The sequence below is a fragment of the Dipteris shenzhenensis genome, chromosome 10 (assembly GCF_047967505.1).
Source record: "Dipteris shenzhenensis isolate YYH24624 ecotype China chromosome 10, Dip_SZ_1.0, whole genome shotgun sequence".
Taxonomy (NCBI): domain Eukaryota; kingdom Viridiplantae; phylum Streptophyta; class Polypodiopsida; order Gleicheniales; family Dipteridaceae; genus Dipteris; species Dipteris shenzhenensis.
In genome coordinates, this window is record NC_141605.1 from 10,030,942 (window position 1) to 10,051,999 (window position 21,058).

General features: G+C 42.4%; 1 protein-coding gene across 1 annotated transcript; it reads right to left on the minus strand.

The window, feature by feature from the left end:
- Window positions 1-9,297: 9,297 nt before the first annotated feature.
- Window positions 9,298-12,683, minus strand: LOC147897384 (pentatricopeptide repeat-containing protein At2g33680-like). Its single transcript, XM_087380870.1, has one exon. It carries the CDS (start codon window positions 12,532-12,534, stop codon window positions 9,298-9,300), a length of 3,237 nt encoding a protein of 1,078 aa, XP_087236996.1. The 5' UTR covers window positions 12,535-12,683.
- Between the last annotated feature and the right edge of the window lie 8,375 nt (window positions 12,684-21,058).

Genomic DNA, 21,058 nt, shown 5'->3' on the forward strand with positions numbered 1-21,058 from the left:
ACCAAGGAGCAAGGAGAGAGGCCAAAATTTGACATGGCTCTCCATTGACACAGATGGAGAGAGGAATTTGATGCACAGAGGCGTGCAGAGAGGCACTGCACAAAGGCGGCTCTATCGAGATTCTGGCAGGTACCACGATGTCAGACCACTCTCCTAGTAGTACTTCACTTAGATCAGCCCCATCGAGGTCTCCCCTAGAAGGGGGTCCGCATTCCAGAGGACCTCCTGCAGGACGAGGAGATCCAACAGGTCATGGCAGGGATTTGGGAGCGGTCAGAGATGACACCATGCGAGGGCAAGACTACGTGGGTGGCCGATGCGATTCAGAGGAGCACTGAGGAGTTGCAAGCTCACACCCTTAGGCAGAGGAGGACTCTTCAGGAGCGTGAGCGGGCTTTGAGGAGAGACCTCGCCTCCATAGAGCAGCTCAGGGAGCAAGACCCAGGTTCTCAATGGCTTAGTGATAGGTTCGAGAGCGCTCGCCTTGAGCTTCAGGACACAAAGATTCGGTGGGCTAAGTTCTACTATCACTCCTCCTGGGCCCGGTGGGTACAGAACAGGGAGACCTGATGATGAAGCAGTTTTTTCAGACAACTGGGCCTCGATCGGCAGGCACACATCTGCAGCATCTCGAAGATCCACAGGGCATCATGCACACTGACCCGCAGGAGATTTTCGACCTGACCATAGGTTTTTACAGCCAGCTCTTTCAGACGGAGAGGATGACTCCAGCTAGTCTTGTGGCCCGAGAGGTAGTTTGGGATCACGTTTTGACAGTAGTCTTGCTTGATTTATGCAGCAGGCTGGAGGAGCCTTTCACAAATGAGGAGATCGGGGAAGCCCTCAAGGCCAGAAGTGTCATGGCGAGGATGGCTTGACTCCAGCCTTCTTTCGCCGAAACTTCTGGGAGATTATCACCACCCCTTTTCGATTAGCTTGCCAGGCAATATTTGACAAAGGCTCCCTCCCTCAGTCCGGGATGGATTTGTTTGATCCTGAAAGGGGGAGATAGGTCAGACATTTGACAGTGGAGACCGATCACTCTGCTTGATACCACATACAATATCCTCGCCAAGGTCTTGAGCTTGCGGTTACAGCCCCATCTTACCAACATCATCCACGACACGTAGACCAGGTTCATCTAGGAGCGTAGCATCCTAGACAACATCTTTACATTCTGGGAGGCAGTGGATTGGTCTAGGGAGGAGTCACAGCCGTTGTCCATCCTTCTCTTGGATTTTGAGAAGGCCTATGACAGGGTGAAGTGGTCCTCCCTGGAGGGTACTATGTGGAGATTGGGTTTCTCAGACAGATGGGTCAGAGAAGTTTTTGCGCTTTATACGGGGAGCTCTAGTTAGATGCTTATCGGAGGACACACTGGCAAGGCCTTTCCTCTCTCTCGCTCGGTCCGCCAGGGCTTCCCACTCGCTCCCTTCCTCTTCTTGTTCGTGGTGGCAAAGGCTTTGGGCTATTACTTGAGATCACAAGTGGTGGGCCTTACAGGGTTGAGGCTCCCAATCAGACAAGAGGACTTGCTTGAGGCCCCGGGATGTCCATTCCAGGTTTTGGACAGGGTTATGGTCCAGTTTGCGGCCAAGGAAGATATCCTACTTCTTCTAGTTGGCTGCCCACGGAGGCTTGCCCATCGAACTATGGTTGGAGCAGATGCGAGTGGAGGGCAGTGCCATTGTTGCTCTGATGGTCTCCTAGAGACTATCCCACACTGCCTGTGGAGCTATCGTAGTGTAGCGAGGATTTGGATGGGAGCCCTCAGAATCACAACCCATATGTATAGTCTTCAGGGAGACTACACTTGGGGGATGGTGGCCTAGTGGACGGAGGGAGGACATGCGTTCCAGATTGATGAGATCTCCCCAGCCTACCAGATATAGGGTCAGAGCATTTAGAGGATAGCACTCCATGAAGCAGTCCCTCTTGACAGCCTAGCTCCTCCTCCTTCGGAGGACAGCGTTTGGGAGGTGGTAGCCAACACCACTTTGTGGAACATTTAGGTGGCTTGTTGCAATCTCGTGATGAGTGAGCACCCAGTTTCACCCTTGGCTACCCTGGTCGCCATCTGGCAGGATATCATTTACACACTACGATCCACCTGGGAGCGTGGGACTCAAGGCTCTAGGGCGACTATCAAGAGGTGTGCTCAATTCTGCAAGGCTTGGACTATAGGAGTTTTCTAAATCTTCACTCCGCCGCGAGGGATTCACTGATTGTATAGCCCCCTACCTGGCTGTTAGCCCTAGTACCAGAGATCCCCTAGGCAGTGAGCTGGGTTTCTCTAGAACAGGCCGGTCTTTTCTTTCAGCCTTTTCAGTTTTCTTCCATACTTAGCACTTTCGGGGCTACTGTTTTGTATGAAATCTTTTAAGCATTAATAGAAGGTTCCTTTCTGTGGGGGGGAAAAAAAAGTCCAAACACCGGTCTTCAAATAGTTCTATAAGATTTTGAAATCAACAGCAAACATTCTAAGATATTTTTTGATATATTGTGCTTGACCAAGTAACATTCATAACTCATCACTGGTCAGCATAAACTATTTCTTGGTGGTTTTTTATATGTGCACTCAAAGCTAAAACTTATATACTCAATCCACTCAATTCCCCCACTCAAACCTTTCAACACGTATCTTCCCCAATAGGATCTTCATATGTTGATGCTTGGTTCCACTCACCACTCAAGCTACCTGGCGTCCAATGCCTCATTAGTAGTGTGTGCATAGTACTAGGTCCATGTATATGCCCTCTCTTGCAATCTCTTGCAATCCTTAGTGGGTGGTCACAAACATTCCTACTGGCGCTTGGTCGCAGAACCGTGTTATGTTCTATCACGGTTTGTGTTGTGTGGGTAAAACCGTATGGAGATGGGTGGAATGAATAAATAGGACAAGTATGCAAGTAAATGAGTAAACAACTGAATGGAAAGCACTAGTATTAATCCAAAAGGGCCTAGGCCACTACAAACAGTCGAGGCTTACACAGACTCTTGCTTCAACTCAAGGCGGACCACTCATTCTCACAATAGGACTCTGGACTCACTCGGACTTGCCTCTCATACAAGATGCTTTGAGCCACAAGCCTATCTCACTATTACATCAAGGCTCTTCTAGATTGGTTCCTATCTACCAGGAAATTCTAGCACCAATCTGTTAAATTCCTACCCGAGAACCTTCCTAGACCATTGACTCTAAATGGACCGCTCCAGTGGCAACATGCTGCCTGTCCTTGCTACGCAAACTCCACCACTTAGTGCTTGGCTGCTCGTTGGGCCAACCAGTGTGCTTGGTTGCCTAGCTTATGGTCTGATTCTTCTGTCAACTAGGGGTCAACAATGCCACTACAGCGATGACTTTCTCAATTCCTCTTTGCAACTAGCTGATCTAAGCTATGCACCCCTTTCACATTGTTGAGGCCATCCCTCAAGTTAGATAGTATGATCTCTTGGTTGTGCAAATCACGGCGCATTGGAAGGTTGAACACTTTATCTATCTTTGGGTGCATGGTAAAGCTTTCGAGGACATGAGCCTGTTAGTCCCCCAATTGACATTGCTACCTCAAAAAGTGTTCTTTGTTTGATGGCACGCTTGAATGGGTGCAAGTAGCTGCTCAGCAAGGAGGCATTTTGCCTAGCATTGTCTCTTCCTCCACGTTCATTGGCAACAACTGTGTCTTCCATTTCCGTTTGGGTATTATATCATCAATTTCCATGGCCTTTAACCTCCTCCTTGTACCTTGACTGGGTATATCAACTTTCCTATGTTGCAGCCTTTGTCTAATTCTCTTATAGACCATGATAACCTACATCACACACCATGGGGTTCCTTATTTTAACTAAAGAAAGCAAACAAAGAAACAAGAAATGATTTATGTGATTAGATGAGATAGCTTGTGAAGAGACACAAGGACTCGCCTGAAAGCTTCGTGACAAGAATAAAAATTGTGCACATTCCAACTTCCAAGAGAGACTTAGGAGCACAGAGAACCACAAGGGCAAATGCCACAGAGGAGCATGAACAAACAATTTTAAAAAAGTAGGAAGGGGAAGAAATTGAGGTCACCGATGCAAACGAATTTGGATTCTGTGAGGATGTGGATACTGGGAGAATGTTCATGTGACAAAGTGATAGGGTTGGCCATAGCTGACATGCAGAGGAGTCTTCCCCCACATGTGAAACATTTTTCCTTCAACTACTCAATTGGAAACTACTACACAACAGTCTATAACACCCAATCAAAAGCTATCCAAATAAATGACACTATAGCAAATCTAGCTTCAAAATGTGAGAATCCAAACATCAATTCTCCATAGATCTCACTATTTCATGATGATCTAGATCTAGAAGCCAATCATGGCACCTTCTCATCCAGAATCACATCATCATGCCATCTTTTCCTCTAGTTATCACAACTTGATGTCATTGTATGACAATGCAATTTTTGTAGAAGGTGAATGCAATTTGCAACAAATGGGCATCAGTTTCCATCATCAATTATGGTGGATTTAAACATCAGGAAAACTATGCTATCCTCAGACTTAAGCGACATATTTGATGACATCTTTTTAGTCACTATCTTATATTATGTGTCGTTTCATTTAGACATAGATGAAACACAAAGCAACATTGAATCTTTATAAATAGAGATCCATATGTCATCATGTACATTGATCATCCATCAAATATTGCAACAAGTTACTAGTAGTACGTTGACATTTCATGGAGATAATTATACAACAAGTCTATGTATTATTAGCATTGATTGCATTATTTCATCAATTCAACATGCAACCATCTCAAGTAGAAACAATAACGCAAAGCTTGCTACATCAATATGCTTCACATCATGTTTTCTAACATAATTTGCACATATAATCAGATGTGCTATATTAGCATCACATCCAATGTGACAAAGCACATGAAGTATCTATAGCTAGCAACAGTCAAAACCCTTCCAAGTCTACACATCAAAATTTGCAGGTTGTTTTCTTTATTAGCACTTTTTACGGACAATGCTCCGAATTGTGTACTCTATTTCTTATGCTCATATGACACTACTTCAATCAAGTTAGTAGACATTGCATGGATGCACATCCATCTTCAAGTCCTAGAGACATTTCAACTCCAATCCAAAAGAAGTGAAGCAATATTTCTTATTCCAATGAGGATGGTAAGCACTCCTAGGTATGAGTAAAGTGCCCACTGCTGTAAATATCTCCTGCCAAAAGTGACCCGTAAATTTTGCATCTCTGTCACTGACAATTTCCTGAGGGAAACCATGATGCTTAAAGACATGTTCAATGAATTGCCAAGCAACCTGCTGAATACCGGGTCTTAGTGGGTATGAAATGGGCCTGTTTTGTCATTCTATCCGCCACAACAAAGATGTTGTCTCATCCCCTCTGTAGAAGGCAATCTTGTGATGAAATCCATTGCTATGTGCGTCCATTTGCCCTCTGGAATGGGTAATGGCTGCAAGAGGCCTGCTGGTAACTTGCTGTCCACTTTATTTTGTTGGCAAGGCAAGCATTCAGCCATGTATTTAACCACATCTCTCCACATGCCCTCCTAGTAAAGCTCTGCTGGATTCTTTCATATATTTTAGTGATACCTGAATGTCCAGCCATGGGAGAGGAGTGCATTTCTTGCAAAACCACCTGGCGTATTTTGAGTCTAGCACTAAATAAATCCTGTCTTGGCACCACAACAGCCCATTATGCAATTTGAAATCCGGATCACCCTGACTAGAGGGCTTTTGCAAATCTGAAAATATGAGAGCTGCTTTAGAATTCTACATATACTCTTCCTGAATGCCATGAATCCACTCCTGATATATGGTAGAGATAGCAGACAAATTGCAAGCCCACATCCTGGACAAGGCATCTGCAACCACATTTTCCTTCCCTTTTCTGTACTCAATGTCAAAATCATAGGATTGGCAACCACCTCTTCTGCTTATGTGACAAATTTGGTTGATTGAGGAAGAATCTGAGTGTCCTATGACCTGTTTTCACCTTAATTTTACTTCCGTACAGATAGTGGTGCCATTTCTTGAAAGCATGCAAGATAGCCAGTATCTCTTGATCATAAACATGGAAATTGAGTTCTTTGGCATCAAACTTCCTGCTTTCAAAGGCTATTACCCTGTGTTCCTGCCTCAGAACAGCCCCCAATCCTTTGCCACTGGCATCTACCTCCACAATGAAAGGACGAGAAAAATCAGGGCATACTAAGACAGGTGCATGAGTGAGGGAAAATTTCAGGTCTTCAAAGCTGCATTGTACTTCCCTTGACCACCCAAAAGCATCCTTCTTTAAAAGGTCAGCAAGAGGAGCTGCCCTCTTGGCAAATTTGCGAATGAAGCGCCTATAGAAGGAAGCAAGACCTAAAAATCCTCTCAACTGGGTGGGATTTTGTGGCTGTGGCCAATCTTTAATGCATTTCACCTTTGCAAGATCCACCCGAATGCCACGTCTACTCACAATATGTCCCAGGTACTCAACCTCCTTTGCCATAAAAGTGCATTTGCTGGCTTTTGCATAAAGCTGATGCATCCTCAAAATTTCAAGCACTTGCTTCACATGCTTAATGTGCTCGTCTATCCTTGCTGCTGTAAATGAGGATATCATCAAAGAAAACCAACACGCATTTGAAAAGAAGTGTTTGTAATATCTTGTTCATCAATGCCTGGAAGGTGGCCAGTGCATTAGTCAATCCAAAAGGCATCACCTTGAATTCAGACAAGCCTCGTTCTGTGCGGAAGGCCGTCTTGTGCTCATCTCCTTCTTTCACCCTGATTTGATGGTAACTAGACCTCAAATCTATCTTCGTGAAAAACTAAGCACCCTTGAGTTCATCCAATAGGTCATCTATTCGGGGAATTGGAAACCTGTTCTTGATAGTGGCCTTATTTAGATCCCTGTAATCAATGCACATGCAGTATGATCCATCCTCCTCCTTCACTAGAGAGGCAAAAGGAGAAATAATATAAGAGATGAAGTTCTCAAGCAATTCCTACACCTGTACTGCCACTTCCGCTCAACTTTAGAAAGATGGTATGGGGCTTTGTTTATGGACTTACTGGCAAGCTCTAGAACAATGGCATGATCCACATCCCTCTTGGGAGGCAATTGGGATGGCATATCAGCAAATACAGCAAACTCCGATAGCAACTGCTGCATATCACAATCCTCAACACGGGGAATGCTACCCCCCTGAGATACTGACATATTCAATGCGTAGAGGGCATGTTTCTTCCTGAGCTCTCTGGCTAACTGCCTTGCTGAAATGACCTGCAATTTAGGAGTGGCAATGCCATGCAATGTTACAGTTCTACCCTTGTGGACAAAGCTGAGTGATAGGGCATTTATGCTGATTTTACCCAAAGATTTCAGCCAATCGCAGCCCAGGACAGCATCTATTGGGACCATATCCAGTGCCAAGAGATCCCCAACAAATTCATAATCCTCAGAGAGCTTGATCCTTGCATCTTGGCAACAAAATTTACTGACCAAATGCTGTCCATTTGCCACCTCTACTCTCAGCCCATGATCAATCTCAGTAGCAATCAGTCCCACCTTCTGTAAGGTCTTAGAATTGATGAAACTATGAGTGCTACCGCTGTCCACAAGCATGTGAACAATCCTGCCATTAATTTGTCCTTTCAATCTGATAGTTTCAGCACTTTTGGCACCCATCAAGGCATGACAAGAGATAGCATTAATGGCTTGCTATGCATCCCAATAGATCTCTTCGTCCACCACAGGAGCATTGCCGTATGCATCCTCTCGCGCAAGAAAAGGCATAGCAACTTGATGCTCCACATGAAAGACTTTAGGCCAATGGCCTCGCATGTTACATATGGGCCGATGACAATATGGGTTGAGTGTCATCAGAATGTATACCATGCATATTAGGACTCCTAACCTAAAGACTGGTAAGACAGTTAGGACACTGACTTAGCCTAACCCAAGCTAACCTACTAATTGAACCTAGTTAGGTTAACCTAATTGACCAACTAACCTAACCTAGCTAACTAGACCTAGCTCACCTACTAACCTCTCCCACCCCACTAACTAAACCTAACCAACCTTATTGACTAACCCAAGGTCTAAGGTTGGCATCGGAAGTGGCGACGCGACGGCGGCGCACGGGCGAAGATTCACGACGACAGTTGGGATTCACGGCGCGGGTTGGGACGAGGAGGGGATTCATGGCGTGAGCTCACGGCGGCGGGACTGCAGCATCGACGGTGATGGCAGGGACAGGCGGCCGATGGCGATGGCGAATCTGCTGCACGCGACGGCGATGGCGAATCTGCTACACCTTTTTTGGAGCTAAGCAAAGGTGCCAGAGTCGGTGCCTTGATACCAATGTAGAAAAGGGATAGGGACAGATTTGGAGAAAGGGGGATAGAGGAGTAGAAGGGAGAAGAGAGAGAGAGAGAGAGAGAGAGAGAGAGAGAGAGAGATTGGGAGAGAGAGTAGGAGGAAGGAGGAGGTAGTAGATAGGATTAGATGTCACATCAAAAAGTCCATAGTAGGGGGTGGATGGAGACTTATATAGTCCCTCCACATTTTCCATCTAAAGGACCTCTAACTTGGCCCCTTTTTCCCCTTCATTACAGCAACAATTTGGCAAATCTAAGATGATTCCATCTGCAGACTAACTGCCACCAATTGATCTCTAACCACCTTCACCTTCATTACACCACACCTCCCTGTTCCATCTTCATGTTGTAAAGATTGGTTTTGAGGTTCTGTATCCAGGCTTCATTATTCACCTTGTAATTTTATGTTCGTGGGTCTCAACACTGTTCAGGTAGTGATATGTGAGAATCCTCTGACAACACGACGACTTCGAACTTTTATCTTCCACAAAGGACAGCTGCTCATCGAGCTTTTTGGTTTCCTCGAAGTTGGGGATGGGCAACCAGCTAACCATCTTGCAGAGCAGAAATGAAGGGAAATTAGGACCGTTTGAAATTTAGAAGAAAAAACGCATGGCCAAGTTCTAGAACCCCAGCTGCCCATACCACAGAGCAACAGGCAAAAGGTGAAAACATCTGAGTCCTGTGTCCATTGCATAATGGGCAGAGCATGGCATTGCTCCATTGAGGAGAATCCATTTAACTTAAGCATGGGGTCTTGCTAGCTTGGCATGACTGAGTCTCTTTGGTCATAAATTAAATGCACTTTATTTTGAGAATGGCACTTTAACAAACCAAAGCTGGCCAACGTTTTAGTATATCTTTTATGTTTTGGATGGTCAGTCTATGTACGGATTACAGATCACTGGCTACAAGAAACGATTTCCCACAAAATAATCCAGTTCACAAATTGATAAATATGGTACACATCCATCAGTATAATATTTGGATTTCCAATGTTACATACAACTTCTCTTGGATTGTTGCAGACAGCAAACAATCGAACATCCCTCTTATTTAGCAGAGTTGTCCTCAGGCATGCACTCCCTAGCCCTAGAACTTTGTCAATATGCGGATCTTCTCTACCCTCACCTAACATTTGCTTGGACACTGACTCCAAAAGTGGCACGTATCCTTGTTTCTTGCCTACTCTACCTACTCTCTTCAATTTCTCATGAGTGCCATCACTTTGAGTATTTCCCCCAACCATAAACTCATGCACTTTATGATTTGCCTCAATCCAGGCCCTCCCAGGCTTTTTCTGCACACCTGAGCATTCTTTTACATTCTTTATTTTGGCAATGTCCTCCAACAAATAAGAATCAATATAGATGCTTGACAAAAGCACATACCCAGAAGCATTGGTGGGATCCAGTCCAGTAACGTGATCAAAACACAGCCTTCCTAGTTCTATGTTGCCATATATTCTGCAACTCGTAAGCATTGACATCCACACAACGTCATCTGGCGGAATGGGCATAGTCTGAACTAAATCATGAGCTTCATTCAATTGTCCAGCACGGCCAAGAATATCAATTATGCAGCTATAATGCTCGGCACTTGGAGTAATGCCATGGTCCTCTACCATACATCTGAAGTGTGAACAGGCCTCTTCCACTAGGCCTGCATGACTGCAAGCACCAAGGACGCTAATGAATACCATATCATCTGGTTTCAATCCTTCGTGCTGCATGGCTTCAAGGCACCTCAAAACAAGCCTGCACTTGCCATATTGAGCATATCCAGCCATTAATAGACTCCATGACACTACATCCCGAATTGATAAGTTGCCAAAAACTTGCTGTGCCTCCTCAAGGTTCCCACATTTCATATACATGTCAATGAGTGTGTTCCCAATAACCACGTCTAGCTTGACTCCATCCTGTATGACCTGGTGATGTATTAATCTGCCCTGTTCTATAGCTCCTATGCTGCTGCATGCTTTCAATACACACAAAAATATAATTTTATTTGGTTGAATTCCTTCCTGTTGCATTTTCTTGTAAAGCTCAAGAGCAAAACGCCCCTGCCCAAATTGAGCATATCCTGAGATCATTGTACCCCATGTCACCACATCCCGAGTCACCAATTCTTCAAACACTTTATGTGCCTGCTCTAGGCTACCCCATTTGACATACATGTTCACAACAGCATTCCCAAGCACCGAATCTGATGCAAGCCCATTTTGAAGGATCTGCTTGTGTATTAACCTGCCTTCCTGCCTGGCTCCCATGCTAGCACATGCCTTCAAAGTGCATAAAATTGTGGCTTTGTCCAGCTTTACACCCTCCCGTTGCATTTCCTCAAAAAGTCCAAGGGCACGAAGACCCTGTCCATGCTGGGCATACCCTGTAATCAGTGCACCCCATGAGACTGCGTCTCGACTCTGCAGATTTTGAAATACTTTGTCTGCCCCCTCTAAACTCCCACACTTGGCATACATGTCGACAAGTGTGCTTCCTACGATCTCATCGGACTCAATTTCACACCTGATGATCTGGTCATGTATCAGCCTCCCCTTCACTAGGGCTCCTTCAGTACCGCATGCCTTTAAGCTACTCACAAATGTGACCTTGTCAGGCATTAAGCACTCCTGTCGCATTTTGTCAAAAAGATCCAGAGCTATGTGACCGTGGCCATTCTGGGCATATGCTGCGATCATTGTACTCCATGTAACCACATCTCGATTAGGTAATTTGTTAAACAATCTGCTAGCCTCATTGAGGCTCCCACATTTTGCATACAAGTCAATAAGCATGTTTCCAACACCCAATTCCAGGCCACTTTTGATTATTTCATCATGAATCAGTCTGCCCTGCTCTGCCGCGCCAATGCTGCCACATGCCTTCAAAATGCAAATAAATGTGACTTTGCTTGGCTTTACACCCTCGAGTTTCATTCTGACAAAAACTTGGATGGCGAGAGTACCCTGCCCATTCTGGGCATATCCAGCAATCAGGACATCCCATGACACCACATCATGTGTGATTAACTTGTCAAACGCCTTTTGTGCCTCCTCTAGTCTACCACATTTGGCGTACATGTCAATAAGAGTGTTCCCAACCATCACATCTGAATCAAGCCCACTGCTGATTATTTGACCATGTATCAATCTGCCCTGCTCTATGGCACAAAGATTGCTACATGCTTTCAAGATGCAAAGAAAAGTGACTCTGTCTGGTTTTATGCCTTCCCGTTGCATTTCGTCAAAAAATTTAAACACTAGCGCATGATTGGCATATCCTGACATCATAGCACCCCATACCACCACATCTCGGTTTGGTATTTTTTCAAACACGTTGAATGCCTCCTTCAGGCTCCCACATTTCGCATACATATCAATCAGTGAGCTCTGGACAGTTATATCTGTTTGGAGGTATCTCCTCCTTATCTGCTCATGTATCAGCCTGACCTGTTGTATGTCACCCATACTGCCACATGCCTTTAGTAAGCACAACAACATCAATTTGTCTGGCTTTACGCCCTCCCCTTGCATCTTCTCGAAAAGCTCAAAGGCCTGATGACCATCCCCATGCTGGGCACAACCGGAGATGATTGCTCCCCATGATACAATATCTCGATTTGGTAATTTGTCGAACACTTTGCGTGCTGCTTCTAGGCTACCACATTTGGCATACATGTCAACTAGAGCACTGCCTATGACCTGATCTGATTCAAGCCCACCAATAATGACGTGCTGATGCATCAATCTGCCCTTTTGTACGGTTTCAATGCTGCCACAAGCTTGTAGAGTGAACAGAAATGTAATCCTGTCTGGTGCTACCCCTTCCTGCTGCATTTTCTGATATAATGTAAGAGCCCTTTCACCTTCTCCAAGCTTCGCATGGGCTGAAATAATTGCATTCCAAGTATACACACTTCGTTTCCGAACTTTCTTGAATACTTGGTTTGCTTCAAGTAAGCTCCCGCAGGTGGCAAATATGCGTATCAGATGGTCTCCCAACACTGCAATGGAATCAAGTCCACTGCTAACCATGAAGGAATGGACTCGTCTCGTACCTGCCAGATCTTTCCTTTTCATGCATCCTTGCAAAAGATTATAGACAACGTCTCTAGATAGTGGGAGATCGTACTGCATTTTTTAGGGCAAGGCCTGAAATGCCTCATCTAGCCGACACGCATTACATAGCTTGTCCAAAGTTGGAGCTGGTCCAAGATCATCCACCATACTTTGAATGCTGGAAGCGTTACACTGGAGCCAGACGGCTCAGTAAAGTTCTCATTCCAAATCATAAAAGATTTGAGGATAATCTCTCGGCCCATGAGAGGACCATAGGTGAGTAGAGTACTGGAGCTCCTATGGTACTGTAGAGAAATTGCAACAACTGACCACGGCCAAATCATCCTAGCAACATGGGGTGGCACAATGAGAAAACCATGAGAATTTGGAGATGGGGCTGATTATGCTAAGAGGGAAGAATGTTCTCAACAATTGTTCTTGGTAGAGGTAGTCAATGTAGCCATACACATTCTGAATAGGACTACGATGAAGGTAGTCAAAGGGAGAACCATACCTACATTGAACTACGTTCTAAATTCGTAGGTCAAGACGATCAAGCAGCCAAGGTCTTTTGAAGAGGCAAATGGCTATCCATATTGGTAGTTTATAATGGAACAAATATGGATTCAATTGAGAGAAATTAGACGTGGGATTTGGTTTCCAAACCGCCCAAGCAGAGGACCAAGTGGGTACACAAGGTCAAGTTCAAGCCTATTGATAAGAGCTTGACAAGTATAAGGTTAGGCTAGTGACTAAAGACTTTACAAAATGGAGGATGTCAATTATGATGAGACATTTGCTCTAAGAGCACGAATAGAATTCAGACGATGAGCACATTGCCAACCCATTGATAGTGGCCTAGGTGTCAGTTCTACATTACTGAATGAGGACCTCGAGGAGAAGATATATGTGGAGGAGCCACTTGGTTTACATATCTAGGGTGAGAATGTGTGCAGACAAGTTAGAAAGGTGTTACGTGGGTTGAAACAAACCTAATGAGCATGGTAGTAGTGGATCGACAATCACTTTGTTAGAATCGGTCTAATCTGAAATCCATCTGATGGAAACCTATATCTCCATTCAGGGAGGAATATAAATTGCTGATGGTCTTATATACTAATGACTTGATTTTAATCTAGAATGATGACGAGAAAATTGACATGAGCAAGGAAGGACACAAGAGAGAAACAACAAATAAATATTATAGTGACTCCAAATGGAGGATTGTAAGGTAGAAGTCACTCTAAGGGAAGTCTAGACTAAGCTAAGTATGGACAATACCACTGAACCAACAAACTTGAGAAATTGGTCATGAATCTATTGTATTTCTCTAAATACATGGCCTAGCATTGCATTCTCTATCAATTTTCACTGCCTTTTTGCATCTGCACCAAAGGAGACACTCATACATGTCCTTTGGTAACTTAAGGATACCATGAGATATGGAATCACCAATCAAAGTGGAATCAATTTCCATGGGTATTGTGACTCAAGCTAGGCTGGAAATGTGGATAGATGGTGATCCACTTCCGATAATCTTATGACACTCTAGAAACCCAAAAATATTCACTTCAGGGTCCAAAGTAGACACTAGATATAAAGTTAACACATGGACTTGCTCGCTGAATTTATGGGTATTTTTGTGTGGAGACATAAGGATCTCAAAGGTGGAGATCCAAATTTTACTAAAGCCGTATGTCAAACTAGTCCAGCAACCCTATAGATGGGGTGGCTGATAGATGATGATGAATTTGCTAGGCTAAGGTCAAGAAGCTATTAGAGGCCATATTAATATTTCCCATCATTGTACAAAGGAAAGGTTGGAATTTAGAGTCTACAATGGCTATAGGGAGTTAAACAAAGCAACTATTCTAGACTCTTTTCTGCTACCCTTCCTCAATCAAACCTTTGATTAGAGATCCAAAAAGGAACTCATCATGGACTGCTTTGTTGGGTATAAGTAAATTATAGTAAGCTTAGAAGATTAATTGAAGAATGCACTTGTCTTGATGTTCAGCATCTTTGGAGTCAAGTTATGCCATTCAACTTATAGAATACATGTGGCACTTATCGAATGACTCCTTTAAAACTTTACTCTCTAAAGACCTTAAGTTTGTCATGGATGACTTGGCTTTGGAAACTACGATACCTCCACGCATGGAGAAGACATGTTTTTGCTAATCGTAGGGAGCATTCAATATCTCTAAATCCAACGAATCGTATGTCTGGAGTGCCATGTGGTGTACTTCCAAGACAGATTGTAAGAGACTGTGTCATGCTTGACCTTCACAAGTTCGAGTGCATCTGATAGCCTTTGGCTCATAGAATCTCTAGCAACTCTAGAGTTTCCTTAATAGAGTGGCTAACAAAAAGATTCATTCTACATTTGCATCTTGGACTTTGGCCTTGGTTAAAAGAATGAATGGAACCCAAAATGAAAATGGGCCTTTGAGGAGATAAAACAAAAGCTCTAGGAATTCATGTATGATGAAATGGATTGTGAGTCTCTTTTCTACAATTAATCTTGAAAGGCTAGGTGATCGGTGAGGCAATGAGATAAACACTCAAGGCAAGTTAACTTCAACCAAAGAGGTCGATGACAACAATGAGGAAGCGGTTGTGCATAACACTTGGTGAAAAATGGGGTTTGTGGCAACTTTGACCATCTAGAGCATATCTAATGGGCACGATACTTTGCATACAGATCAACATAGGTTTTATTGATGCACGTGCAAAGTATCATGTCCATCGGGTATGTGCACGTTTGAATAAAACACCTCAGAGCGTGTTTTTTGACGGTTGTGCATAACACTTGGTGAAAATTGAGGTTTGTGGCTATTTTGACCATCCAAAGCATATATGATGGACAATATTCAACACTATTATATTGACTTATATCAAGAGTATTTTGCTGATCGGGTATGTGCGTGTTCGAATAACACACCTCAAATACTATTTTTGGCGATTGTGCATACCACTTGATCGAAAACAAGATTTGTGGCAACTTTGACCATCAAGAGCATATACGATGCGCGTTCAAATAACACACCTCAAAGTGTGTTTTTTGATAGTTGTGCATGACACTTAGTAAAAAATGGAGTTTGTGGTGCGTTTGACCATCCAAAGCATTTTTTATGGGCACAATACTTTTCACAGACCTAAAAATATGTTGAACTCACACAAATTGCCCCATCCAATATGTGTGCATTTGAATAACAAGCCTCAAACTCTAATTTTTTGCGGTTGTGCATAACACGATGAAAAATGTGGTTTGTGGCAACTTTCACCATCCAAATCATATCCAATGGGCATGACAATTTGCACACAACTCAAAATAGGTTGGATTAATACACATGCAAATTATCATGCCCATCGGGTATAAGCGCAATTGAATAACACACCTCAAATACTATTCTTCGGCAATTGTGCATAACACCGTGAAAAACAGGGTTTGTGGCACGTTTGACCATCCAATGCATATCCAATGGGCAATATATTTTGCACGCACCTCAAAATAGCTTATATTCACACTTGTGCAAAGCATCGTACCCTTTGGGTATGAGCGCATTTGAATAATACACCTCAGCTACTACTATTTCTTGGTGGTTGTGCATAACACTCGGTGAAAAATGGTGTTTGTGGCATGTTTGACCATCCAAAGCATATCTGATGGGCATGATATTTTTCACACACCTCAACATAAGTTGTATTGATGTATGTGCAAAGTATCATGACCATTGGGTATGAGCACATTTGAATGACACACCTTAGAAACTTTTTTTTTTGCGGTTGTAAATAACACTTGGTAAAAAACGAGGTTTGTGGTGACTTTGACCATCTAGAGCATATTTTATGGGCATGATACTTTGCAAACAGATCAAAATATGTTCTATTTATACATGTGCAAGGCATCATGCCCATCGGGTATGTGCGCGTTCGAATAACACACCTGAGAGCATGGTTATGCATAACACTTGGTGAAAAATGGGGTTTGTTGCAAGTTTAATCATCCAAAGCATATCCAATGGGCAAGATACTTTGGACATGCTCAACATAGGTTGGTTTGACATGAGTGAAGATTATCATTCCCATCAAGTATGTGCGGGTTCGAATAACATACCTCAAATACTATTTTATGACGGTTGTGCATAACACTTGATGGAAAATGGGATTTGTGGCGACTTTGACCATCTAAAGCATATATGATGGGTATGATAATTTGTACATGCATTAACATAGGTTGGATTCACGTGTGTAGAAAGTATCATGCCCATCCATTATGTGCACGTTCGAATGACACACCTCAAATACTATTTTTTGATAATTGTGCATGACTTGGTGAAAAACAGGATTTGTGGGGACTTTGACCATCAAAATCATATCCGATGGACATGATACTTTGCACATGCTTTAACATAGATTTAATTGAAGCGTGTGCAAAGGATCATGCCCATCGGTTATGTGCATGGTCAAATAACACACCTCAAATACTATTTTTTAGCTTAAGGTTTAGGATATAGGGTATACGGTATAGGGTTTAGGGTATATGATTTAGGGTATAGGTTTTAGGGTTTAAGTTATAGGAAATAGGATTTATGGTAATTCGGGTTTAGGCTATAGGGATTAAGCTATAGGTATCATGGTTTAGGATTTAGGGTATGGGGTAGAGTTATAAATATTAGCCATGCTACCATTTTTAAGGCTTCAATGGGTTTAACTATACTCCCTACCCCCCAACACACACACATATTAGTCCTTGATTTGTGACACACACACAAATGTTTCTCAATAAATTTTGCTCACACCACATGTACCTAGTCAATTATTGGCACTACTCCCCCCCCCCCTTTTTTCTTGCACACACCGACCATAAAAATTTTATCCCCCTATTTACCTTGCCAACCCCCTAACCTAATCTACATTTTGGTTTTTGGTAAATATTAAACTCCCCTTCTATTCAGTTAAAGCCCCAATTAATTCATTACATGATCATTTCTTGTTTTTTACATACCCACTACCTTCTATTTAAAACCAGCAGGTAATCTTTTCAACACACAAATTCACCACATAATCAATTGGAGAAGAAGAAACACAATCACACCATGAGAACAATAGCAGACTGGGTACAATCTCCCCCCCTAGATGAGTCATCCATGCTTCCTCATCTAGAGTATTTATGATATTTCATAAAAGCACCAAGGAGCCAAAATTATCCCTCTCATCCAAAAATGAGGGATTTGCTTTACATAGCCACCTTAGGTCCCAAAATGAATTATGTCCTCAACAAAATATATTGCTCAAACTTGCAATAATAAAACAAATACAAAATTGGCCCATGGCCATATATAATGCGCTCTGCAACACCTCGATCGGTACCCTTGCATGAACTCCAATCCTCGCTATGAGTTCCATCACCTATACTCAAGTTGCCAATTACATTAGTTATTTACAATCGATTGAACGAATCACCAAATCAACCAATCCCAACATAACCGCGCTTAAAGCATAATAATCAAGCACAACACCAATAACACTAGCGACATCAGTATTAACATGGAATCACCCACAATACCGACCATCTAGCATGGCAATACACAAGCTAGTCAGGCGTCCCCAACTAACCACACAAAGTATCCACTAGGACCCTCGCCGCGTCTGGTGCGTCCTATGGAGTACTTTGCCATAGTCACACTTGACTAAAATAATAATATCCAAAGCAAGATATATCAGAAAATATAATTTCCATAACATCCCTCTTGCTTGGATTGCGACTTACCTCAGTTGCGTGTTTGATTATAGGAACTAAGGAGGTCTGGAAAATTTCGAAAGAACTGCTCAGGCATCCACTGAGCATCGTCTCTTCGATGGTTCTTAAATTTGAGCAAGTATTTAGTATAGAAGTCTTCTTGCATGGGATGAAATAAGCTTGCTTACTAAAGCAATCTATTATCATCCAAATCATATCATTTTGATTCGTTGTAGTAGGAAAACCTGTTATGAAATCCATAGATATTTGTTCCCAAGGTTCCGTAGGAATAGGCCAAGGCAATAGCAATCCTCGGGTCTTGCCTTTGTAACTCTTGATCTTCTAACAAGTGATGCATTCAGCTACAAACTTAGCCACATCTTTTCTTATAGTAGGCCAATGGAATTCTCTTGCTATCACTTGTAAAGTGGCAATCACTCCCCTATGTCCCATATATGGTGGTTGGTGCATTTCCTCCATTACAATTTGTCTAAAGGGTTGAGTGATGCATAATTTCTTTTGATAAAAGAGGTATACATCATTGCATTACTAGTCCAACATAGGATTCCAATTTTTATTCTCTAATTTGTTCCATATATCAGAGAAAATTGGATACCCTTGACAAGAATTCTTCATACCTTCAAAAGGCTGGGTCTCTACACAGCAGTGATGTGATTAATACTTGGCTTTCTGCTAAGAGCATCAGCAACTACATTTTCCTTTCCAAGTTGATACTGAATCATGGGCTCAAAACTCTATATAAATGATGCCCACTTGATGTGCCTATCGGATATCAGTGGCTGAGTTAACAAATGCTTGATACTTTGCTGATTGGTTTTGATAAGAAACTTAGCTCCCATCAAATAATGTTTCCACATTCGTAAGGCATGCACAACAACGATTAATTCCTTATCATATGTACTATAATTGCATTTTGCTAGTTTTAATTTTCGGCTCTCATATGCTATTGGATGTCCATCTTGCATAAGTACGGCTCCAATTCCATATCCACTAGCATCGGATACAACTACAAAAAATGGTCTAGAGAAATCGGATAATTGCAACACAGGAGCTTGTGTGAGAGCTTCTTTCAAAACTATAAAAGATTTATCTTGACGCTCACTCCATAAGAAATGCTTAGCTTTTCTAAGAAGGTCTGTCAATGGATGTGCAATGTATGCGAAATTCTTGACAAACTTTTTGTAAAAGCGACACAATCCCAATAATGATCTTAATTCATGTATATCTCAAGGTTAGGCCATGTGACTATGCACTCAATCTTCTTTGGATCTACTCGAATCCCATTGTCGGATACAATGTGACCCAAATACTCTATCTGGTCTTGAAAGAAACTGCTCTTTTCAGGATTTATGTACAATTGATTTTCTTTCAAGAGTGAAAAGACTAGCTTCAGATGTTCCTTATGCTCCTCAACGTCTTTGCTAAACACCAGAATATCATCGAAAAATACTACCACACAATCTTGGTGTTTAAGAAAGATTCGGTTCATCATTCTACTAAAAGTAGCTGGAGCATTAGTTACCCCAAAAGGCATTACTAGAAACTCATAATGTCCCGTTTGAGTTCTAAAGGCAGTCTTGTATATATCCTCTTCTACCATATGAACTTGATGATAGCCGGATTTGAGTTCTATCTTACTGAAGACCTTAGGCCCTTTCAATTTGTCCAAAAGATCATCAATCCTAGGGATTGGATATTTGTTCTTCATTGTGATTTTGTTCAGTGCACGATAGTCTATGCACATTCGATAGGTTCCATTTTTCTTTTTGACTAATAAGACAGGTGCTCCATAAGGAGAACTGCTGGGTCTTATCAATCCTCTCTCTATCAGTTCCTCCACTTGCTTTTGTATTTCCTTTTGTTCTAGCTGATTGACTCTATATGGAGCTTTGCAAGGTGGAGTATTACCCGATAGGATTTCTATCCTATGATCTTCAGGTCGAGAACATGGTAGTCTAGGTGGTAAATCCTCTAAGAAACAATCAAAAAATTGAGAAAGAAATTTTTGGTGCGTAGGCTTAGTGTTTGGCTGAGTAGCCGTTACCGTATTCACCAAAATAAGATATGTCTTCTCACGTTTTCTAATTGCTCTTTTGGCTTGTGTGTGGTTGAGTAAAAGACTGACCTCAGATTTCATTGAGCATTTCAGACATATTTCTTGTCTGTCCTTCTCAATCCACATCTGATGTGAATCGTAATCTATCTTAGGATTGTATTGATGCCTCCATGGCATTCCTAAGATGATGTCCACTCCCTGTAGGGGTGCCACTAGAAAGTCTCGTGTATCCTTGTAAGGTTTGATTGAGATTTCAAGATTCTTGACTTCTCTAGTACAATTGTACTTTGTTTTGGTCAAAGCAGCTTTGACCTTATAGTTAGATGGGAAAGACTCTAGGTTTAGCTTTTCTAAGGTTCTTTCTGAAATAAAATCATGTATACTACCATCGTCATGCAAAATAACAACCTCTTTGCCATTAATGAAACCTTTCATCTTTAGAAGAGCATGACAATTATACTTACCTCCCTCTTGCTTGGCTGCTTCGTCATCAATCATGTGCACTTTTGCCGTCGGGGTCTCAGGACACTCAGTGGCTATGTGTCCCAGCTTGTTGCATTTGAAACACCTTATTTCTTTCTTTGGAAAATTCCCACCGTTCGGCTTCAAAGAAGAATCTGTCTTCTGTGGTGCTTTGAAATGTGAGGGAAGGAAATCTCTCTTGATGAGCTTTTGAAAAGACTTCCAGGATTTTGGTCGCCTTTTATTGTGCTTAGTGATGTTCTACCAAAATGCAGCACTCTCTATTAAATGATTTGCAGCACATTTAATGTTATCTT

Excerpts from the sequence above, each read along its gene's own strand:
- LOC147897384 (XM_087380870.1), bottom strand. The coding sequence starts at position 12,534 with ATGCAGTACGATCTCCCACTATCTAGAGACGTTGTCTATAATCTTTTG.